Source organism: Fundulus heteroclitus, chromosome 21 (genome assembly GCF_011125445.2).
Source record: "Fundulus heteroclitus isolate FHET01 chromosome 21, MU-UCD_Fhet_4.1, whole genome shotgun sequence".
NCBI lineage: Eukaryota > Metazoa > Chordata > Actinopteri > Cyprinodontiformes > Fundulidae > Fundulus > Fundulus heteroclitus.
In genome coordinates this window covers 16366021-16391187 of record NC_046381.1, presented here as the reverse complement: position 1 = coordinate 16391187, position 25167 = coordinate 16366021, and the positions used below count along the sequence as shown (strand labels likewise).

The 25167-nt window shown below is 40.8% G+C and overlaps 1 protein-coding gene across 7 annotated transcripts in view; it reads left to right on the top strand.

Annotated features, from left to right (window-relative positions):
* Positions 1-25167, top strand: part of ncoa2 (nuclear receptor coactivator 2) — a 95281-nt gene that overhangs the window by 26478 nt on the left and 43636 nt on the right. For all 7 annotated transcript variants that reach the window (XM_036125690.1, XM_021313478.2, XM_036125689.1 and 4 more), the window contains exons 3-5: positions 13125-13232; positions 15968-16140; positions 24123-24226. In XM_036125690.1, coding sequence (XP_035981583.1) covers positions 13141-13232; positions 15968-16140; positions 24123-24226 — 369 coding nt within the window. In that variant the 5' untranslated portion in view covers positions 13125-13140. The remainder of the gene's footprint in view (positions 1-13124; positions 13233-15967; positions 16141-24122; positions 24227-25167) is intronic.

Here is a 25167-nt window from a genome sequence, read left to right as displayed (position 1 = left end):
TCTGGAGTACGTTTATGGGAATTTTTGACCATTCGTCCAGAAGCACATTTATGAGGTCAAACACTGATGCTGGACGAGAAGGTCTGGCTCTCAGTCTCCGCTGAGTTGTTTCCTTCCTAATCGCTTCCACTTTGTTGTAATGCCACTGACTGTATAATATGTAAGAGCAGCAACATTTCACCACTGGACTAGTTGCACAGGTGGCATCTTATCCCAGAACCATGTTGGAACTCACTAAGCTCCTGTGAGTGTCCCATTCTTTCACAAATGTTTGCACACTGCATAAACAGAACTAAAACTAAGTAAAATTGGTGCATTTGTCCTTAATTTGAGCAGGTAAATAAGATTATCTGCCAATGGAATGAGTATTTTGACCCCTAAAATAAGATACTTAGATATACTGCACTTGAAATAAAATGCTGGAGATGAGTTGTTTCTTTTTCAAGTGCAAACATTTTATTCCTTTGGCCTATAATTGTATATACCTGCTCAAATCAGGGACAAATACACCCATTTCATGAAAATTTTTACTTACTTTTAGTTCCATTTTTGCAGTGTAGAAACAGTCTGCATTGCCCATAGGTGCTTTATTTTATTCACCTGTGGCCATGGGAGTGATTGGAAAATCTGATTTCAATTATTTGGATAGGGGATGAATATTTCTGTGTGAATATCACGCACGAAGATTATACTGCCTTTATATTTGTTTGAATTCCTCAGTGTCATCGAAATCTCCTCAGTAATCATCAGTAATAAATTTGGTCTACATTGTTGTTTGAAGATGCTTACTCATAATAGTCGTCATTTTTGTCATCTCGTCATGCTAAGTGGGCAAATTGGGGCTCTACTTTGTATATTCCACCAATGTACTTTCCAGCATTCCTCTGACAGGCAGATGCCGAACCGTCTGCTTCTCATCCTGCAACATCCTGAAGTTACTGCCGCCATTAAAGATTGATGAGAATGATCAGCTTTCAGTAAATGGGGGGGCCTGGCTTGTTGTTGCTCTCTGCCACTTTAGGGCCATTACCTTGCAGTGATTCCAGAGAGGAGAAGATCTTGAGTGGAACTAGGTCGTATACAACTGGAACAGTTTGTATTATTTTACCCATCAGGAAAGGTTTGAAAAATTGCCTTTGATTTTTTCTTCTTCTTTTTTTTAACACTGTAAGCACAGCTGTTGGAGAAACTCGACTAACTTGGAGATTCTCAGCAAGACAGGGAAACAATTTATTTTTATGTCTATTAACAGAAAAGTACAACAGCAAAGAATATTGCATTTAAACAATGTACACATTACAAGACTTTTTCACTCTTGATTTAAAGGAGCCAGTACTTTGTGCACAGGACGTTGGTTTGCTAGATTATCTGCTTTTACAAACAATGTTCAGCGCATTAATTTAAAGAGTGGCGTGATATGATCCAGGTTGCTGGTGTTGGCCAGGGTGCTAGCAACAGCATTTAGAATGAGCTGCAGCTGTCTGATCGTTTACTGATTATAAAGATACCATTTCAGTAATCTTACTAAAAATAAAGTTTTTCTCTGTCCCGACTGGACTGGAAACCATTCAGTCTGACGGTAGGAGGCTAACACGGAGACTGTCTTTATGCGGACGTTAAGATTTAGGTTTCTTGCCGGCTCTTGTCGGTTGAGTCTAGAAGAGAGCGGATCTCCAACCTAGCATTGTTCAGGCTAAAAACAAAGACTTTGACCTCTTCTGTGCTCAGCTAGAAGGCATTCTGATGAGAGCGGCACAATGTTAAGAAAACATGGAATTATGATCATTGTTGAATAGTGGGAAAGCGATACAGATGGCAACAAAGCAGCATTTTCTTCAGTCGTTTTTCTCCCTGCCATTATCAGAGTGAATCTAACCACTGCAGATTCAGCATGTTGGTCGTCTACATTAGATGTGGACACAAAAGGCAGGGAAAGTGAGCTCCACAGAACCGTTGGTAAGCAGAGTTCGACTACATGACAACCTAAATTGGATCGATCTATTTGAGCCTCTGGCATCACCTTGAAGAAGTCACAATACACGTTAGACCTTAGGTTTATGACTTTGATTGTTTTTCCCCTCCCTCTCCTTCCTATCTTTCCTTTTCTATTGACCCAAACCCGATAGCCCAACATCTGGTTCAAGGTAACAGCGGCTGTCGGCGAGGCCAGAGTTCACCGCAACCTCCACTTGTATTGAATTCTGTTCAAATTTGTATTGTTTAAATGCATGTTTGCCTCGAGGAACCCTCTTGCACGAGTCGAACAAGTTTTTGTGTACGTTGGCTCTCGCGACACCTCTTTTCACCCCCTGCACAAATACCGAGGGTGTAAAATGAGAAGACGGGCATCCTCCGGGTCCTCCTCCTGTCATGATTTCCTCGTCAGTTCGCGGGAAAATAAATTCCCCATGTTGCAGACCCCTAGAAGCACTCTTTGTCTGTGCCCTCTTGTTCGCCGTGTCCCTCCTGGGGCTCGTTGTGCCGAGACGTCGAGCGAGGACAAATTACACACCAGCAAGACATCGTTCAGCCCGACACAGGTTCTTGCGCTCTCTGGAAGGGCCCTCGTTATAGTAGTGAATAAGACTTCAAACGCTGGCCCGATAGCTTCTGATTCAGTTTGATGAATAGTCTTACCCGGTGCCCAGTGAGCTCCAGAAACACTAGGTGTGTCTCTAAGCAAAGCCATGATAAACCACAAAATTATAGGAACAGCACACTGGCAGATGCAGTCTCCATTTGGCAACACGAGACATTTCTTTCCTCCATTATGTTGTGAGTTGAAAGGGCAAATCCGTTTTTCTTTAAATTATTTTTACAATCTTTACATCAATGTCGTTACAACTGGTTTCAGGACTACGCAAAGATGAAGGAGTCCTCAAAAGTGCTGTTTTAGGGTAGCACTTTCTGGCTCTGTCCTCTAGACCCAATGTGTTGTTTTCTTGGCTGCAGATGCTGCTGAATGGTCTTGGGTTTGGTTTCTGTGGCTGGCGGCCATCTGCTGGAGCAGGTTACAAACAAGCAAGTCGCACCAGCTGAGTTTTGACAGGAGGAAGCACGGTTGCCTCCTGCACTTTATCCCACATCAAGCCGCTCGTCGTCCCTGCGCTCCTCCCTCGCCAGACTGGTTGGCTCCAGCTCAGTCCTGGAGGGTCTGCTCGTGTGACACCTAAGTTATAAGCAACCATACACACACCTATGGCCAGTGTCTCAAGAGCACTCCCAATGTCAGCTGAATTTTCCTCAGTTTTTGTTGCGCCGTGAAGTTGGATTTGTTATATTTTGCCTGAAATGTCATTCTGTCTGACGCATGGCTTTAGCTTGTGGAAAATTCCCAGTGTCGTTTTTCTTGAGGAGGTGTTGTGGCTGTTGTAGTTGTTTAATAACCCGCCCCACCATGCAGCCTTGGGAGTCGGTCACAGATATGATAAAGATGAAAACTTGTAACGACGTGAGAGTCGTTCACACCGTCGGACGCGACCTGTCAGCTCGCAAACGTTCACCCGTCTGTGTTTATGCAAGAGAGACGGGAGAGTAGTCCAAGCAGAGACGGCTACTACACTTGTGTGAGATCCAAGCTCAGTTTCAAAGTGACGGCTGTACCGAAGGGCGCTGCTCAAATAAACCTCGTGACCCCAGCATCCTTTTCGCACTCAGTCCTTCAGCCTGTGCTTTCCCAGTCAAAGCTGCTGCTCTGCCAGGAACACACAGAAGATAACAGCATATTATACCTAAAGGGTAAAAACACACTTCAATTTTAACACTTGTAAATCATATCCAGCTAACGGTGGTGAGCTGTTGGTTACATAGTATTTTCTCTAAAATGCTGCGTTTTAAAATCTTTTGAGGATATTAGAATCATTCTCTTCTACTGACACAACCTTCCTGGAGTGCATTAGTCTAAATAAAAGTTAATATCACTTGTTTCCTTGTAATGTTTTGCCTTTTCAATTTCTTTACTACTGAATAAAAAAAGGGTCATAGCTGCTCAAGCACTTCTCTTTACGTGGCTGCTGGGTTTTGAGGAAGAGTTATTTAGCTGGTTTCCAGTCTGCAAAAATGACTTGCGCTAATGACTGATGGACCATATGTCCCTACTTGGTGTAATAATGAATTAGATGAGCTGACGGCTTGATGAGCTGCAGATTTAATAGATGCTTCCTAGAATATGCCAATCATTCAGGAACATAATGAGGTTACTTACCCTACCCATCTATAACCTATTTATTGCTGTCAGTCATGCCCGGGACAGGAGTAACAATGAATTGCTTTTTCCTCTCCTGTCATTTATTACAATTAATCTTTTTATTGTATAAAATAAATTAGACTTTTAATTAGGAAGCTGTCATTGTTAACTAGGACCTTGGCTGGTTTATACATACACAATAACGGTAAAGTTGAAGCCAGATATTTACATTTACAGTATAAACCACAGGTGTCCAAACGTTTATGCATATGGGCCGAAATTGTCAAGTCAAAACTACTGCAGGGCTTTTTTTTTTGCTCTAGAAAATATGGTCATAGTCTGATAGTCTGATTGTAGAAAAGAGATGCTTAAATCACGGTAGATCCAAAGCTTAAAAACAGTTTTGCTCATTGCTTTATTCATAATGGTCACTCAGTTTTGCAAATGATGTCGGCTTGGTTGATAAAAACTGGATTCTTTTTGGTCTTGCTATCTAAGAACAGGAGTTGGGTCACTATTTCTTTTGAAAACACTTGCTGTATTTAGCTAACTACTTTAGACATGCGCGGAATAAACAAACATCTAAACCTGTCTCCTCTCACCGTGAGGCAACAACTCAAACACACCACTTCCTTGCAGGACACCATGAAAAAAAATCTTAAGGAAAGCAGCCGAAACATTAGGAGGACAACTGTGGACCTCCACATGTTTGGTTCATCCTTGAGAACAATATCCAGATGCCTGAAGATGCTGTGTTCATCTGCTTAAACTGGTGTATTCAAGTACAAACAACATGGGAATGTCCAGCCATCATATCGTTCAGGAAGGAGACGAGATCTGTGACCTGGAGATATCAACCCAAAGCACAAAAGCAAAAGAGGCCTGCTGAAGCTGATAAGAGAGAAATGGGTCCTATACCGCATGGGCTGAAAAGCCACTCTGAGAGGAAGAAGTCATTCTGACCCCAAAAGCAACCCCCCAAAAAGGCCAGATTACAGTTTAGAACCCAGGAATACATACCTCAGTTTTTGAAAGCTTTTCCTTTTAGTCTTATGAAACAGAAATTTAAGTGTGTGCTAACAATGAATATTATGTTTAGGGGAAAACTTGGGGGGGACATTTGCTAGTCAGGACGTAGGGCGATAGCAGAATTAGGTTGTGTTGGGGGGGGTTACTGCAGGAGGCAAGTACGCACTTCGCAGATTAGATGGAATCATGAGGAAGAACAAAATTTGGAAATATTAATACAACAAATTAAGATATTGGCCTGAATGTTGAGGCTGGGACACAAATGGGTCTTCCCAACAGACAATGACCCTGGTCATCTGTCAAATTGGTTCTAAAAAAGCTTTATAACCAAAAAAAAGTCAATGTTTTTTTTTAACCATTACAAAGCCCTGATTTCAGCACAATGGAAAATTTGTGGAGAAAAATGTCAGCAAGGCAGCCTATAAATCTGACTCAGTTAAACCCCTTTCTGTCATGAGGAATGGATAAAAAAAAATCTAGCAAATCATTGTAAGAAGCTTATTTAAGAATAGTATGAACATTACACTAAGGTTAAAAAGATTAAAAGGTAATTTCCCCAAATATTAAGGAAATAAACCTAAACTTTTGACTTTGCAGAAAGTTTAAAAAAAAGATTTCCATTCTGGATTTTGCTAGAATAAATACAGCTACATCCAAGCGGTGCATCGCCAAGTGCAATGTTAAGCATTGCATGCAGTGGTGTAAAGCTCACTGTCACTGGACCCTTGAGCAGTGGAGACACGTTCTCTGAAGTAACAAATTGTGCCTCTCCATCTGGCAATCTGTGGATGTCATTGAACAGAATTGAACTGATTCCTGACCTTAATGCGATAAAACACCTTCTCATCCAACATCATTGTCTGACCTCATAAATGTGCTTGTAGAAGATTGGTCAAAAATCCCCATAAACACACTCCAAAACCGTGTGGACAACATTTCCCAGAAGAGTTGAAGCTGTAATAGCTGCAAAGGATGGACAAACGTTAAATTGGGGGTGGGGGTTAGAAGAGTTGCTTGCGTTCTGAGAAGGCTGCAGGAACCCAATTCGATCCCCGCAGGCCTGCCGCTATGGGTCCCTAAACAACACCCATAGTCCCAGATAACCCCCCAGGCCCTGTAAGCTGCCCACTGCTCCCCAAGGGATGGGTTACATGCAGAAGACAAATTTAATTGGAATGTACAGTTGCAATGGCAAAGATTTCTAAATGGTAATACTGATCAAATGCCATTTGTTAGCTTGCTGCAATTCAACATTTTTAAATCACAGATGATATAGTTTTTTATGGTGTAACAGTATCAGATAGGAACTCTGGATTGACAAATGCCTAATCTGAAATGAGTTGCATAGAGTGGGAGGTGGACATTTCCAGGGGGTGCAAGCAAGAATGCAATGAATAAAAAAAGCGACAGCCGAGAAATCAACCTGTTTGTCCAGTCAGCACAGGCTAATGATAGGAGCTGTCCTTAGATATTTATTTGTTGTTGTTGGGCAGGGAAGCTCTTAAGCGTTGGCTTCAAAGCAGTGATAGGAGTGTCAAACGTTTATGACAGCAGAAAACATAAAGAACCAGATTGGGAGGCCGTGAAAACTGATCCTGATTGTTGAAGATGACTTTTCATGTATTTCTATAAGGCTGAGGGACAACAATGACAATTCTTTTTAAGATGATACTGGCCGGTCAGGGAAACATGCTATCATTTACTTACCTTAATAGTCTCTATTAACTTTTAATTCCTCCCGCAGGGTCATTGAAGCTTTGTGCAGTTTTCAACGCAGGGCTCATGTTGATATCGGCTAATGAACAGCCCAACAAAATGTGTCAAATGTAACTTTTATTGTTTTCTCTCTTAATACATTGAAACCGTCGCTCTCAAGATCACCCAGAATAATTTTTACTTTTAAATACATTCTATAGCAATTTACAACAACTAGAACTTTTTGACAATGTCACATTTTTAGTGATTATTTATTGGCAAGTAATTTCACACGTCATCAAACTTTAGTATTTGATAAGCCTCAATAAACACAAATTCAAACCACAAAGTTAGACCTTCACAGTAAATCATATGAACACATAACCAAAGTTATACTGGATTTAAATCAGACATTTTAATCACAAATGGTTTGTTTCTTGACCCCTATCAAAAAGTAATCTAAGTATACTACAAGTATACTTATTTCATACTTAAAATGAGTCGGTGTACTTCAACTTTACTGTTTATAAACTATATTTCATATACTTAACTAAAGTAGGCTATAGTGAAGTATACTTGACTTTTACTGAAAGGTATAAACAGAAATCTAAGACTAAGTACATTAATACTAAGACTTAAGCTTATACTTAAGTATAATTAGTAAAATTTACTTCACATATGCTACTGTTTGCGAAGGGTAGTATATAACGCATCAGTTTCAAACTATACTGTTAATACTGTTAAACACAGCTAACATAGCGCTAACTAGGTGCTAATGTTCAGAATAACCGTGAAACCACAGAATGATTTGCAGAAGCAACACGTTTCGTATCGGTTTACAATGTTCAACTCACCATGTTGGGTTATGTATCGAAACGTAAGTGAGAAGTAATCCAATGGATTTAGTTTACTTCTTTTCTAGTGGCTTTTAATAGCGGAAAGGTCACTTCCAGCGTTTACCGAACCACTTCTGTTTCTCCCGATATGCCTGAATAATGTAATTTAACAAATAATAAAGCCTCCTAGTGGAGTGAAAGGAGATAATCCTACGCGTTGCTCTGAGGATTAATGAAAATCCCCTAATATTCATACTGACTGCAGGATCAGACCAAACGGTCTGGAACAAAAAGGAAAAGGGCAAAGCTATTCTTGGGGCCCCTCCTGTCATTCCTTCACGCCCTCTAGGGGGGGTGCGCCTCACTATTTGAGAACTACTGTTCTACCTACTCAAAGTTGGTGTTTCATCCTCAAGCTAGTAGCATCTATTGGAGATGTCCTGGATGTTTAAAAATATTATCACGCTATATCCGTGTGCTAATGTTTTCTCAGTGGTTTTTAGTTTGCCAGCAGTCCAGACTTTTTTTTTTTTTTGAGATGAGAAACCCCCCTCTGCCTGTGTTGAGACCGGACCCCCCACTTCCCTCTCCCAGTTACAAAGGCAGCCGGTCATCCTTCTTGCCAGGCCGTCTGGCTGTCTGTGTTGGTGTCATTGAGACGTGCTCGGTACTTCAAGTCTCTCTTATTTGTCTCAATGTAGAGTGACCCATCATTGCTGTTATGTCAAGGAGATGGAGGTAACCAATCATATCTGGCTCAGTGAGGCACGCAGAGCCAATCAGGACCAGGATCCCCATAGTAACTTGTGCTTGAAAGCCCTGGTCCAGCCAATAAAAATGGAGAATAGTGCATGGCTATTAGAGTTTAATGGCCTGCTGCCATTAATAAAATGGTAACCTCTGCTATTGAGTTTTATGTTTTCAGCCAGCACTCTCGTTCTACACAAAGCTGGTGATGGTCAAAAGAGCAAAACTCCAGAACACACGGCCTCTGATGTTTCTGTACTAGTATTTGTGCACTCATTTGTGACTGCACAAGTCACAAATGGCTCTCGTAGCACTTGTCAAAGGAACACGTTTTGCCCTTTACCCTACATCACCGTAGCTTTGACTCCCATCAATTGTAGCCCAAGCGCTACCGTTGGCGTAAGGCGGTTCACTCCATGGCAGCAGGGAGTTAGGCTCAGCTTTGCATGGTCACTACCTCACTGATTATTTTAGCCAGCTTCTGCCTGGCAATGCTACTCTGCTCTCCACTAAACGCTGTTGTTCTCCCCTCTGTTCCCTCCTTATGTAATGGCAGAGCAGCAAGCAGTGTGTCATAGCCGTTTCCATGGTAAGAGTAGCCGAGACTGTATCACAACACAGCATGCGCCAGCTGTGGTACCTACGCTGGAAAAGACTCACACTTTCTCTTTTAAGGGTCTCTCTGTTAAGATTCTTTTACAAGCTCAAACCAGAGAGTGTACTTGTAAAAGTATTCAAACCCCTTGAACTTTTTTTGTACATTATGACTACAACTTTCAGTGTGACTAACTAAAATAAAAAAAAGGTGCTCTTTTTAGATGAGGATAAATCTGAACTTTCTGGTCTATATGTAAAACGCTGTGTGGGAGGAAACTAATGCCGCACTTTTAACCTGAACACACCCTCCCCACGGCAAAACATGTTGGTGGCAGCATGATTCTGTGGGGATGCTTTTCTTCACCTGGGTCAAGGAATATGAATAGATGGAGCTAAATACGGTGTAATACTGGAAGAAAACCTGTTTGAAGCTGCAAAAGACTTGAGACCGGGGCTGTAGGGTCACCTTCCAGCAAGAAAAGGACCCTAAACATACAACCAGAGTTACTGTGGAACGCCTTAGATCAGCGGGGTCCAAAGTGCGCCTTGGGAGATATAAGGTAAACGCGTGTCAAGATATAAATTTTTCAGTGAAAATCTCATTGCTATATTGTTCGGACCATAAGGCGCGTCGGATTATAAGGCGTACTGTGAATTAATGTGTGTATGTGTCTCTTTGTCCACACATAACGAGCACCTGATAATAAGGCACATTAAATATTCTTCCAAAATGTGTAGTATCACTCTGCCCCTCCGCGTATACGGCTCTCTCCTGAGAGAGAGCTATCTGTCTCTGTCGGGAGGACAGAGTAGTTGGACTACACTGCCCTGTTTCTAACATGAGGCCAAAATAAACTTGAGTTTTTATTGAATTAACTTTCTTGGTCCATTTTTGCTCGCATGTACTTCGGGTGCTAGCTGCCTTACATGAATGCACTTCTAGTTTCGACATTACAGTCAGGCAGTCTTGTAGACAGCTCAGGGGTCCTGTTACGGGCCAATCAAATGGTGACACAGTGTACCGTAATGCTCCGAATATCCATTGAGCGGAGCGTACTTGCACATTTTGACAGATTCTTGAGCGCATTGTACCACATAAAATCGGCCAGTATGCACAAGTATGGTAATCGTATATAAGGCGCACAGGATTATAAGACACACAATCAATCTTTGAGAAAATGTAAGGATTTTAGGTGTGCCTTTTATAGTCCAAAAAATATGGTATATAAAAGTTGCAAAATATATTCATCTGCGTCAGGTCCATTTGATGGAGGGGCAAATTTGTACCGTTCTTGAACTGCGCCCCAAGGCCACACGCAGAATTATTCTAAGGATCTAAATGCTTTTGCCACACATTGTATGATCAAGATTGCTTTAACCAATGAGAAGTTCTTATATATTTTAAGGCATTGAGGTTTTACTTTCCAGTGTACCGTCTATATCCTATATATTTAAACCTGAGTCCATTAGCTGCTGACAGATTTTCAGAGGACGGTGGTAATTAATAAGACATTACTGCACTTTGATTAATAATTGATAGTTTTTCATTCGGTGGCCTAAAATTCTGCCTGTGGTGACTCGAGAGTAAGAGAAGGAGCAGTTTCTGAGACGTGTTTATGTGCATTTCAAGATACAAACCTTAAAGCTTTTGTTTGAAGCCATCTGAGTTCATGTGTAAGAATCTATTTTTCTCCAGCGGTGGCAGGAAAAGCTGCTGCATTGTTTTCCAAGGGACAGTCGTCCGTGTCATTACAAGCCTTTGCTTTATGCAACCACCCTGATCTGTCAGGTCCGGAAAAAGAAAAGTAGTTATTGACTGTTATCCAACATGTAACTCTGCACTCAGGTCTCTCCCACACTGTGCTGATCAGGATCAGCTGAGCGCGTCAGCAGAAGGGAGCATCAGCCAATAGGGTCGGACTTTCTATGTGAGCGTCCGTGGAAGTGGTAAAACCTGTTCGGTTGTCAGGGAAAACCTAAAATCTTTGCATCAAACTCAAAAACTAAAGGGTATCATACGTGGGATTCGTTTCAATGGGTTGGATCCAGCTTTTATTGGCAACGTGTGGCGATTATTTATGTCAGAACTCATTGAATATTACATTAAAATCACTTTGTTTATATACTGTAGCACCAATACACCACAAGTCCTCTCGAGGCACTTTACTAATCACAATCATGTAAAAGAATAAAATAAAATTAGGACACCCCATGAATTCTAATTGAATTTTTAATTGAATGTTCATACATCCACGGCTAAATTGATCAGTTCCGGGGAAGAAGATCGCCGCGCTCCTCACTTTCAGGTGCGATCTGTTTGCGGGGTTTTCTTGAATGTCCAGCCGGTTTCTTGTCCCTCAATGTCTCAGTGCGATCAACGTCTGGAGCTTGTCATGGTCCGGGACTTTCCGTTTCTCAATTCTTAGCCAGTCCTCGGGGAATTATACAGGACATGTTTTGGGCCGCTGTCATGATGCGGGGTCCAGTTCTGCTCAAACTGTAAATTTTTTTCCACTGTTCCTCAAACGTCCTCTAAGTAACGGTAGATTCTATGATGGCGAGCTGGCCAGGTCCTGCTGCAGCAAAGCATCTCCAGACCATGATACCTCCACCCCCATACTTCGCAGTTGGTATGAAGCTCTTTTTCTAAAATACTGGGTTTGGTTTAGGCCAAATATGTCCTCTGTTCTGGTGTCCATATACTTTAGTGTTGGACTCATCTGCCTAAAGAACGTTGTTCTGTATTCATGGTCTTTGTCCACGTTCCCTTTGGTTAACTTTGATCTGGATATCATGTTTCTTTTGTCTTTTTTAATGGTTTCCCATTGGCAAAGGACCCACATTTATATCAGCAGTAGCAATGGGCTGCTTTAGGTCACACAATTACATTTAATGGTGTTTAGAGACTTCTTTTAGCATGTTGTGGTCTGCATTTAGAGGGAACTTCCTTGGATGGCTAAATGTGTTGGCGGTGGGTTTGAATGTTGTGTGTATTTTCCGTACACCAACACGGTTGATCTAAAATTAACGAGAGACCACCAAACTAGTGTTAGACAACACACAGGTGTCCTGTTTTTTTTTCCACGACTGTGTCTGAAACATTCAATCTCACATTTAGCGGTGAAATTTTGATCAATCTGGTAAAAACATTATCTAGGGACGGACGGCCGGTTGCGGTGTTCGAGCTGTTTATTTCGGACCAATCCCTATTTTTGAGCAAACTCATTGTTGTCCCTTTTCTCCCAAAATAAACAAGTAAGTAGTCTGTACCTCCAACTCGCAACACTGTTCCACTTTCCGCTGGCTCTCTGACGTGTTTACACTCTTCGTGCTTTAGCCGTTTGGTTCCCTCAAGATCCCAGAGAGACACAGATACACGCTAAAGCTTCATCTATAAGTCGTCCACTTCGGACAGACTTAAAAATGCATTCAGCAAAAATACCTGCCCAACAGAGACGAGGCGTTTTTAATTAGGCAGCCTGAAAACAGGACCGGTTCTGATTGCTGCATTAGGTTTTTATTTGTTGTTGTTTTTTTGATTGACCTCAAATCTTTCCAGGTGGATTTTGCTCGTACAGTGACGCAGTTGTCACTGTAAACTCTCCCTGTCCTTAATGTGAGCCGTAGCGAATGGGTTTTTCTCAATACACGCTTGAGCGCACAGTCTGTTGCTGCAGGCAAAGCGCGGTGCTCTCATTTCAGTCTCTCTAGGGAGAACTGTGCCATCGGAGAGAAATGATTGAATCTCTACCTCTGCTCCATTTTCACTCATTTCTCCTGGACTGGATCAACTTGTGCTTCCAGCACAGACTTTCTGGTTTTGTGTGTGTGTGTGTGTGTGTGTGTGTGTGTGTGTGTGTGTGTGTGTGTGTGTGTGTGTGCTGTATGCAGATAACCATATGGGCCCTCCCTCAGCCCTGCATTGTCATCCTTTCCCATACCTTTGTTGTGTTAGTTTTTGCTCAGTCAGTTAGGCAGAGAATTCGTTGTTCCGTATATGAAACCGTGTTTTCCTCTGTGTGTTTCGTTTGCAGACGCTGATATGCATTGATGATGAGTGGAGTCGGGGAAAACTCGTCTGACCCTGCGAGGGCAGAAGCACGAAAACGCAAAGAATGCCCTGCCGAACTCATAGGACCCAGGTAAGCTTCAAGACCGATCATATCTTCTCTCTCACACCCCCTGTGTCCTGATTTGAGGTTTTCCTTCCTCTTATAAAGTTTAGCCTCTAAGCCACGGTACAGTTTAATCATTTCAAAGCAAAATATGGTCCAGCAAGAAGGGGTGCACTCCTTTGCAATTTCAGATTCTCGCAGTTTTGTTTATTTTACATTTCACACTTTAAGGCAAGAAAAGAAGAAAACGTCAAGTATAATTTTCTTTTCTGTACTCTCATATTCCACAGTTAGGCTCTCAATATTCAGTTTTGATGAGGGTTAAAATCTCTTCTTGGGTACCAGACCCAAAAGTCACTAGATAAAATCTTAAACAAATCAATTCAATGGTACATGACATTAGAGAGTCTTTATGATTATTTATCTACACATTCATTTTAACAGCAACAGTTTGTTTCCAGGTGTGAAATGACAGAGCAATGTTTGCATCTAAACTAAGGGCAGAAATTTGCTAAGCAGCCAAGTAATCTAGAACCAGCAAAAGGCCTGAACATGATCAATTCTTATCAATTCCTTTCACACAAACAGACATCAGGGATTTTTACACCAGTTCCAACATCATCTGTAAGCATTTCTAGTGTTCTTCCCACTATATGGCCTACAGCTGTTTTTTTAGGAAGGTGGTTGATGATACCGTACCAGCTTTCTTCATAAAGCACTAAGTATAACCACAGCAGAAACTGTGCCACACATGCCTACAAACAACACAGCTAAAAAAATTACACTTTTTAATCAGAGTTTAATATCGATTCTCTTAAACCTCTGGATCATTGATCTAATCAGTAAAGGGGGTGCAGTTAAGGTTGCGCCTAAAGACTGTCCAGAAGTTCAGTGATGCTCTGGTCAGGACCTGGGAGGAGATTCTCCAGGACTCCATCCTTCATCTGGTACGGAGTATGGCCCCCCAACGTCGTCAGACGTGCGTAGAAGCATATGGGGTCTATACCAGCTACTGAGGACCATTTTGAAATGTTGCAATATTTCAGCAAATTGGACCAGGCTGCCGAATTAGACTTTTCAGCTTAACTTCCTGGTTGACTTTGGATTAATCCTTCTGTGGGTTGGTAATTTTTCTTTTTATCAAAAGATGTGGCATCCTTTAGTTCCTAACACATCAACCTTTCTATATCACCAAGGATATCCTGCAGGATTTTTTATTTTCCCCTATTTGAGATCTAATGTGTTTTCAAAGCGTTCCTTAAATTGTTTTGACTAGTGTATAAACGTACATAAAAAGAAACAATATAGAAATATGACACAACAATCATAAAGGAATAAACACAATAAAACCAACCAGGTGAAACTTAGCTTTGCTGATGTTGACAGCCAAGGAATAAAAATAAGTTTTTTAAAAACAAGTTTAGAAAGTAGTCTGAGAAGGAGCCTCTCTAATGTGCCGAGGCAGGTTATCCAACGGTCAAGGAACAATAATAGAGATGGTGCCATGGTAACGTGTGTAAGAAAGTTGGCACAAAAAGTGTTCAATCAATTTCCTCTTTGTTAGAGTAATGCTTCTTGACAATGAATGTTAAACTGTTGGAAAGCTGTTTTATTCCCCTTTAAATTGTGCCAGAGTTGTAACAACAAAAAGGCATTTGCGGGTTGGACGGCAGAGTTGAGTGTGGGCCAGTTCCTCCCTGCTGATGCCAGCACAGGTTTTTGGTAGAGGCAGTGTGATGGTGCGGGGCCGAATCTCCCTCACTGGAACAACAACGCTGCTCGTCTTTGGAGAAGATCTCCACACAGCGGGAATATCGGGATGAGATTTCGCAATTTGTGTCGGTCCCATAAGTCAACTCTTAAGGACTGAACTCTATCCTCCAAGATCTCAGCTTTTGGACTAAAACGTCATCGTGGGGCTGACTGCAGCTCATGCTACTGTTGATATGAAAGTAAATTCCTGTAAAATCAATCAGAGGCCGCACTATTTTAACCTTTCTGCTGGGCATGCAAGGTAATATTTATTCTCCAAGAAGAATGGAGCCAATGTAGTGAAAGACCATGAGTTCTGGAATATTGTCCTTTGGACAGGCAAGTCCAACACTGATGTATCTAGACTCCAGAAAAGATGATGTAGCATTTGGATTATTCTGAAGACAACTGGTTCTGCTGGAGGTTTTCCTTCCCGTTAATGGGGAGTTTTTCTTTCCACTGTCGCTTCATGCTTGCTCGATATGAGGGATTGCTGTAAAGCGATGGACAATGTAGACGACTCTCCCTGTAGCTTCTCCACGAGTGAATGCTACTTGTCAGGACTTTGATGCAATCAACTGGGTTCCCTTACATAGGACATTTTTGACCAATCTGTATAATCTGATTGAATTTGACTTTGTAAAGTGCCTTGAGATGACATGTTTCATGAATTGGCACTATTTAAATAAAATAAAATTGAACTGAAGTATGGTCTGGGGACGCTTCGCTATAACAGGACCTGGCCAGCTCACCGTCATAAATAACAGTTTATCAGGGGGCGCTTGAATAAAATGTGAAACCATCTGTAAAAAAAAAATGACCACTGGAGCAGAACAGACCCTGCAACGTGACGATCCTAGATCTTTATTCTTTTTCTAGTGGTTTAAAATGTCTATTTAAACATGTTAACATTTCTTAACAAAAGACCGTCCAAACTTTTCTCACATCCCATACCGCCTGATTTTCCTCGACAGCTTGTGGCTCATTCCCCTCTTGTTGTGTTTCCGCAGTCCCAAGCGGAGCAACGAGAAGCGCAACCGCGAGCACGAGAACAAATACATCGAGGAGCTCGCCGAGCTGATCTTCGCCAACTTCAACGACATCGACAACTTCAACGTCAAACCTGACAAATGTGCAATCCTGAAGGAAACTGTGAAACAGATCCGGCAAATAAAGGAGCAAGGTACGAGTGACAGTCGAATGTTTCTGACGCATTCATGCTGAGGAAATTGGTCCCAATTAACAAAAGCAAAAGTGTGCTCATGATAGTGTTGATTATTAAAGACGTTAACAGCCTATATCGGAAAGTTATGTTGCGAGAAGATTAAGCAACTTGTTAAAGTGTAACAAAGGGATTCGGGGGGGTTTTAAGAACCTTGTATAGAAGAAGTTTCTCTGTGTTTTGGCAAATCTCAACATTTCTCTGCATAGTCGCTCCATCAAGAACTATCAATGTTATTTCTTTGGTGCAAATGGTTTCCACAGCCATTCAGAGCTTGGTGAACTTAGGTCTCCTTATTTTGCCTCCCGTCTCATTCTATTGGCCGTGGTCTCTTTGTGGTTTTTTTTGTTTTTTTTTTAAATGTTCATTTCAATCCAACAAAGATCACTGGAGACGTGTTTTCTTCCTCGAAGGTCATAACAAAGTTAAAACATTCTCCATTTGCATATTTAGAGACCGATAAGCTCGACTCTTGCCTTCAAGATATGCTGCCTGAAGGTGTTCCTTAAAAAAAAAAAAAAAACGAAAAAGAAAAAAAAAAACAGGCAGGCCTTTTTAAGCCGCATGAATCAAACCAGTTGATGATGTCACTGTGTTTTGTTTGACTCATAGAGCTAAGTGTTATGTAAAAGTGACTAAAGCGATGCAGAAATCAAGCTGCCGTCAGCCTACCCCCATACTCCTGCTGTTGCTACCTCTGACACACCCCCCTTCCCCCACCCCCCTCCAATGCATTCATACAAAGCAACGTGAACTAAAGGCTCGATCATCCTTTTCTTCTCTGCCCTCCATAGGCCAGTGGTCAGGCAGAGAAATCTTTTTATAGCTGCTCAGAGATGCAGAACGTTGTGCTCTGATGGGGTGCCTGAGCTTTTAATTGCACTTCAGTTCTTATTATATACATATAAGGGTGGTGTTGGTGTTTATGCTACATCTGTTTCTGTCGACAAATTGATGTTTTAAAAACTGCAAGCAATAAAAAAAAAACACTTTAATTCAGCTGCGTGGTTCAGTAGGGAAAAATAACCCTGGTTATAACAAAAGCATTCTTGCCACAGGTACCACATCCCTAACAATTCCTATAAATTTATACAGGAAGCTGAAGCATTTGTATTTTATCTTTTACCGTTGATAAGGATGACCTTTTTTATTCATCTTGTGATTTTTGGGTATTTATTATCTGTGTAATAATCATCAAAATTACAAGAAACAAAGGCTTGAAATATCTCTTAGTTTCTAATTAATAAATATAATATAGAAGTTTCGCTTTCTGAAATGAGTGACAGACATATTGGTCTTTTTCATAATTTAAATTTTTTTATGTACCTGTAAGTTATGTTAAATTCAGTCGTAGTTGGATTAAAAGGTGTTAATTTGAACTTTATGAAACTGGCTGTAAGACTAGAATAGACTGGACAAGGGCTCAATTCTAACTTACTATCCCACACATAGTGTGGAAGATGATAAAGGAGGTAAAATAAATTTCCAAGCTCATAACTGGAGATCTACAGCTAAGGTGGCCTGTTCAGGGCTTGTTTTATGTCCTTGTAACAAGTACTGAATCCTTATTTATAAGCTGTGAGTTGTTCTAGGAAAAAGCTTTTCTGTCCTACCGTCGCAAGCGTAAACATGTGGCGTTTTCTAAACTCTAAACGCACCTTAGTTAGAACGGTGTGCTTTGCTTTGGTGAGACTAAAACTGAGCTGTCAGACAACAAACACTCCATGCAGGTCTCATGGGAAATGACGGAGGAACATGTGGAGAAGCACGTCATGCACACTGTCTTAAATAGCGGGGGATCTGTCATGCTGTGGGTCTCTTTCTCTTCCAGACTGATTTAAACAGGGATTCTCTTTTGGCCATTCTCCAACTGTGTGGCAGGTTCATTGCTACAAAACAATGATTCCCCGTTTTTTTAAGTATATAACTTTATATTTCAAAGATTTCAAAAATGCATTGATACTTAGGAAAAGGTAAATAAATAAGCTTCAGGGACCTTTTAAAGTATATATATTTTATAATTGTTATCTAAACTATTTCCTATTGCTTATTTATAGTATTTGGCTCTGAGGTTTGAGGATATGAGCCAAATAAGGTCAACCAAGGAGGAAGTTGGGGTTACATCCAGCCACAATGTTAAGAGCTCATAGTCATTAGTAGATAAACTGTTCCCTCTTCAGTGTTATGCTTAACACAGGAATTATTTTCCTTACATGAGTCTATGTAAGAAATAAATATTCTCACATGAAACTCAAAACTTTCTACTGACATTAGATTAAAAGAAAGACAATTAGATTGCAGATCAGCTATAACTCAAAGCAATTTAGGAGTCTTGCTTTTGAGCTAAAAGGCACCAGAACAAATTCTGAATATGTGAAGTCTCATTTTTGGGATTGAATGAGTCTCACTGGGGTTTTAAGGTTTTATACGCTCAAATAATTCTCCTCCTACCTTGAGCTGTAAATGAAAACCTGCTTGTTTCTTCGTAATTGAAATCAGAATAAAGATATGTCTGGTAGCCTTTCTTGGTTTTCCTCTGGCTTGTTATGCTGTTACATGATACAAAAAGTGGTGTGGAAAAGTATTTGCTTTAATAATAATAGTTAATAATAATAATAAGTTTGCTCTGTACGTTATTAAGTAAATCTCAAAGTGCTACGTGATAAAACAGAAGCTAAAATGAAAGCCCAGATTGTATTTCCTTTTGTTTCTCAGACTTTTCAGATTCTCAAACAAATTTGTCAAAGAAAATCAAACTCAAATAAAATGTAAATTTCAAATGATGATTTGATCTATTAAGAGAAAAAAACCCTATTGAAAAAAAGGCTTGTCCAATGGCAAAAAATAGTTACGCAGAAAAACTGACAAAAGATTGTTTCATCTTTGGTAGCCGCCAAGTATTTGCAGTAGCTGAAAATCGTCGTCGTTGGCTGACACCGCTTGGCAGAATTTATTTATATATTTTTAAATTCAGCAACGCCGGAGGGGTTTCAGTCCAGAACAGCTTGTTAAAGGTCATACAAAAATCCTCTAAATTAGGCCACTCCAAAACCTTGATTTAGTGTAATTCTTCTCATGTATTTTCATTTTTGAGTCGTTCAGAGATGAACTTGCCGGTGTGCTTTGGATCATTGTCCTCCTGCCTTACTCAAGTGCATCCCGAGCTTAAGGTCCAACTGATGGTTGGGCTTTTTCTACTGGAGGGCAAACTTCATGGTACCATCAATGACAGCTAGCTGAGAAGATGCTGCAGCAGCAAAGCAGCCCCAGACCATCACACCACAACCACTGTTGGTATGATGCTCTGTTACTGAAATGCTGTTGGTTTTCCCCAGCGGTTTTGGGACTCGCACCTTAAAACAGCCACATTTCATATATCAATCGCAGGGATATTTTTCCAATATTCATAAGAGTTATCAAGAATTTTTTTGGAGACAATTAAACTCGCCATCATTTTTTTTTTTGGTTTTTTTGGTCAGCAGTGGCTTTCACCATTTTAACTCTCCCATAGATGCCATTTTGCCCATTCTCTCTCCATATTATAGTTAAATCATGAACATCGATCTTAACCGAGGCAAGTGAGGCCTTGCAGAGCTGAAGATGTTGTTTCGTGATCTCCTGGATGAGCCGTAGAACCGCTCTTAGGTATTCTGTTCAGGCAAACAGTCCTGGGAAGGTTTACCCCTGTTCCTTGCTTTGTCCAGTTTTCTCCATTGATGGACTATGGCGCTTACTATAGTTAACTGGAGTTCCAGAGCCTTAGAAATGGCCTTTACAGAATGATGGACACCCAACTTGTCATCTGTTTTTACATTTCTTCAAACTGTGGGATGACGCATTGGGTTTTGGGGTCTTTTTGTCTACTTCATGTTGTCTGGCGCCATCAAACTCAATTAAAAGTGTACGTTTCAAATTATGAAACATCAACTTTTTGATGTGATTAACCACAACTAAAATAAGTTTTAGTTGAGGTTAATCACAACTAAACCTTATTTACCAAGGGGAGGTGTTAACTTTGTTTTGGGGCCCTGGACAGTTTTTTTTCTTAATAAATTGAATTGTTTGAAAACTGCTTTTTGTATTGTTTAACCAGGATACCTTCATTATTACAATTAGTTGGATCTGAAACATTTAAGTGTGACCAAAAAGCCAAAAGATAAGAAACTGTAGGAGGGCAAATACCTTTTCACACAGGTTTATGTAGTAATATCCACGCAGAACCTACAAAGAAATACAAGCTTATAATAGCTGCTAATAAGCAGCTGGTACTTTTTATATACTAGCTTGGCATTATGTAAATAAATAAATAAAAACCACACTACTATTCATTGAATTAATGAGCTAGTAGTGCATATATTGCAGCCTGTCTCGGCAGTTGCCTATTATATAGTTATTAATTTGTTACACAATCCGTTTAATTGATTACTTGCTCCTGCTTTCTGTGGCGCAGTGCCACACTTCCGCAGAGAGAGACAGAAAGCCAGCGAAGGCGGCCATGACACTGAGTGATGGGTCTGCACTCAGGGCAGCTGTGTTGGTCCGCAGGACCCCGCTGGGCCTGGAGAGGTCCTGCTGCTGCACAGATCATTAATGCTGAAAGAGATGAATACTCGTCTGTGGGCTGTTGCACGAACCCACAGCGCAGAGGGAAACCTGCATTCGTGTCAACTTTCACACATCTATAGCCATAAAAAGGAAGAGCGCGATTCTGTTTGGTTCGCACCACAATCTTTTGTCACCATATGGTCAGCTCTCTCCTTGGCATGGTGCACCCGTTAAATGCCCCCCCCCCCCCTCCTTCCCCCTCAAAAAAAATCAGCCCACTCATATTCCGCCTCCCATCGTTGACTGGGAAAGTAGGGCAGCCTACGCTCTGAACATAAGGCCTCTCTGCGTGTTTATTAACCCAGTCGCGTGGATAATTGCATAGCTCCTTATTTTAGTTACAGCAGCTAATAAGAGACTAATTGATCACTTCTAAATGGAGCAGGCAGGATTAATGTATCTGAATGTTTGTTTTTAAGGTTTTGTTCTTTTAATAGATGTGTAAATATTACCATTTTACATTAGAAAGTCACCAGAGATCCACTAATGTGTCTGGGGCGCGTTTGTGGCGCATGAGTAGTTCGCGCGACCCTGGTACAGAGGCCTCAGTCCTCGACAAGGCCGACTCTGATTCGACTTCTGGCCTGTGAACCTTTGCTGTACCACTCACTCACTCTTTCAAAAAAAAAAAAAGAGTGGCCGATTATTTGAGTTTGCTTTTAATCTGCAAGTCTGAATTTGAACCCGTTTACATCACATTTTGAACCAGCTTTAGCGTCTTCCGTTTGAGATTAGCTAGGTTAGCATTAAGGCTGGTTCACACGGCAGGATTTTTAGCCCGATCTTGCCCTTCTGACAGGCCCCGACTATTGGCGTGGTTTTTAAGATAATCTTAAGAGGTAATCTTACCGTGTGTGGTGTGTTAAGAGTGATCGGGTGCACTCGGTGGAACGTCTGGATCGCTCCAACCTGAAATCGGGGATAAAAGCTGGATAACGTGTTGGATCGTCTTGGCCTGATATCCTACCGTGCGCGGTGTCCTTCAAGGACAAACGAACGGGCAGCCTGTTGAATGTGACGGTGAGGGGAAACGCCAAGAGAAAAACCCAGTTAACCTCCATATCATAGTGCAGCAAACGTGGAGCCCCCCCCCACTTATGTCGTCTCCATTCGTTTAACCAACGGCTTTTCTTTTTATGTTTTTTTCTCTGGTAAAATCAGTCCACAGACTATCACCATTGTTCTTCCTGGTCCTCTATGTTTATTTACTCTGAACTCACCTTTGATCTTGAGAGGATTTGCAAGATTTCCCGTCTGACACCTGAATGATCCTGAGTGAAATCTGTTACCGTGTGGTGTACTGTGCTCGCCATCAGACCGGAAACCACACGCTGTACGAGCTAACCTGTTTTATCTACGTTTTTTTATCGTTAAATTTGGTGTCTCTCAGGCTTAGAAAATCCTGCCGTGTGAACCAACCTTTACTGAAACAGCAGTCTCCACATGTATTGCCTAGAGCAAAGGTTCCCGAACCGTTCAACTGGGGCCTTGAATATAAATCAAATATAAAGAATTAAAAGAATGTATATTGCTTTTGTTTTTCTGCAAATATCTGTTTTCACAGTAGTGAACCTGACCACAACGTTGTGAGGAAGCAATAAATTAGAGAATTTACTTCCTTACATTAACTCATCTCCCCCAAAAGGCCCATTCATACCTCACGTAAAAGACGGATACGTGTGGAGTGTTTCATACGTTCTAACCATCGATTTCGTCCGTATTTTGACACGAAAATTGGGAGCTTACGATTACGGACGAAACGGATCAATACGGAGTAATACTACCAGAAAAGGTGCAGGCGCTATTGAGTTTGTAGTACAATATGGCAACAAAATCACAAAGAAGGTTAGAATTCTGGGCTTTAAACATGGCAGAGCTTGTCCGCAACTACCCACATGTATATGATGTGTCGTGTCCGGGGCACAGGGACAAACAAAAAGTTTACTTACGGAGCAAATACAACAAAATCACGTCTTGGACCGTCGCCATGTTTGATCAATGACGAATTATTGGCGCCCAGCACTGCCACCTAGAGGAAATATTGGTTATTGCGCACCTCAACGGACGGAGGTACGAAGGAGTCAACGGATAGAACTTACAGACAGAAATACGGACGTGTAGGCCATTCGTAGGGTATGAATGGACCTTAAACCTTTCCTAATCCAGCACGTTCCAAAAGCAGGCAGTGGTTGAAAGCAAATTAAGATGAAATGAAGCCGCTTTGGTTCACTTTCTAGCCTTCTTGTTTTCTGCTGCAAGTCTTGCTCTCTCTCACTGTCGTAGCCCGAGTGAAAAGAACACATTCACTGATATCACAAATGTTTCTTTTTTAAACCTTGATTCATGCATCTTTGTTCTTCCTCTGACTTCATTTAAACCCCCCCACTGATGAGGTGAATAGCTTTGCACCTTCTGCACTTTTGAGTTTTGTTGGTGCTGCAGACCTGTAGCGCTTTAGTTTTGATGTGTTGATTAATCAGAACGCTCCGCTGGCTGGTCAGCAGTCAGGACTGATGAGGCTTACAATCAGCAAATTCTGGTCGCCAGCGCATTTCTCTCTGCATCTCTAAACGTCACGTTTCGTTTTATTCTAGTAACTGGTAAATTATAGTTTTATACGTAGTGTAAATACAGTACTTTATAATAGAGGAACCTGTCTCCTAACATAACACATTTTTTTTTCACATTTGGTAAATTTCCTAAATTTATTAATGACAAGTTATTTTGAAAAGCTACCTAACTTTTGAGCTTTAGATAACTTTCTGTAATTTCACAATATCATTGATGATAAACGCGATTAAGTCTGTTTATGGTGATAATTTAAGCATTCTGCCTTTTCCTACTTGAGTCCCTGGGAACAATTTGTTCTCCTATTTTGTACCTGGGTTGTTTACACATTATCCTCGTTCCATATTAGCCCCACTTCTTTTTTTTTTTTTTTTTTTTTTTTCCACATGACTGTAATCCATCTACTGTCTGTCACCAGTGTGCCAGCCGTGCGCTGCGACACGCTCGTTTACAGCAACCTTTCACTCTATTTGTTGCTGCGTGCTTGGGCTGGGAGCCACGGCCGCATGTTTTCACAAAGGGACCGAATGTGTTTGCTTTGTTACCAGATGGATACTTGTTAAAATCCCCGTCAGCCAGCGACCTCTTTAAAGTATGTGGGTCGACTGCAGGGGGAAAAGCAGAGTCGTTTGCTTGTGCTCCTTCTCCATGACCTCTATGTTTTGCCTTTGTGTTTTCTGTTTTTGCCCCCGAGAGTTATAAACTTGTTGAATTATTATATCTCCCGTATGTGGTTTTGAAGTTTGCGTTGTCAACTTTTCTGTTAACAGAAAAGGCTGCGGCAGCAAACGAGGAGGAGGTGCAGAAGGCTGATGTCTCATCAACAGGCCAAAGTGTGATTGACAAAGATGCCTTGGGACCAATGATGCTGGAGGTGGGTGGATTGTGTTTGTATTCTGCATTTTGTCATCTGCAGGGCATCTTGCAGTAAGTATTTATAGCCTTTCCCTTTTAACATTTTCTTCACATTACAACCATAAATGTCCTAATATTTTTATTCAGATTCTACTTTTTTTTTTTACCGAAGAAATTACATTTTTACCTGCTCTACAAAATATGATCAATTTAAATAAATAAACTAGACAGATTTATTGTAGGAAATGAATGTGTAAATCATTGTAGATCCAAAATTAAAAAAGGGTTTTTGCTCATATGTTGTATTAAAAGATGGTCATCAAGTTGCAAATTATTTTGAATAATTTAACATTAATAAACTGAACTCTTTTTTTTGGTCTCCCAATATGTAGATGGTAATGTTTACTACTTAGTTCATGTTGGTCAGTATGAGTTACCATTTAAAATTGATATATAAGTCGCACCTGACTGCAAATCGCAGGATCGGCTGAACTATGGAAAAGAAGTGACTTATAGTCCGAAAAATATGGTAGGTGACATCTGAAAGCAATTTGTTGCAGTGTTTTTTATTCAGGAGCTTCGTTGTAATAGATGCTACACTGCAAAAAGGGAACTCAAAGTAAGTAAATTTTTCTTGAAATTTGTGTATTTTTCCTTGATTTGAGCAGGTAAGTAAGACTATTTGCCAATGGAATAAGATTTTTGCACTTAAAATAAGAACAATTCATCTTCATCATCTTATTTCAAGTGCAGGGTATCTAATTATCTTGTTTTAGGGGTAAAAATGCTCATTCCATTGGCGAATGGTCTTATTTAGCTGTTCAAATCAAGGAAAAATATACAAATTTCAAGAAAACTGCAATTACTTTTAGTTCCCTTTTTGCAGTGTAAATTCCCCCCTTGCTGATTTTTGAAAGCCATGTATCGCTTTCCTTCCACTGCACAGTTAAATGAGTGTGA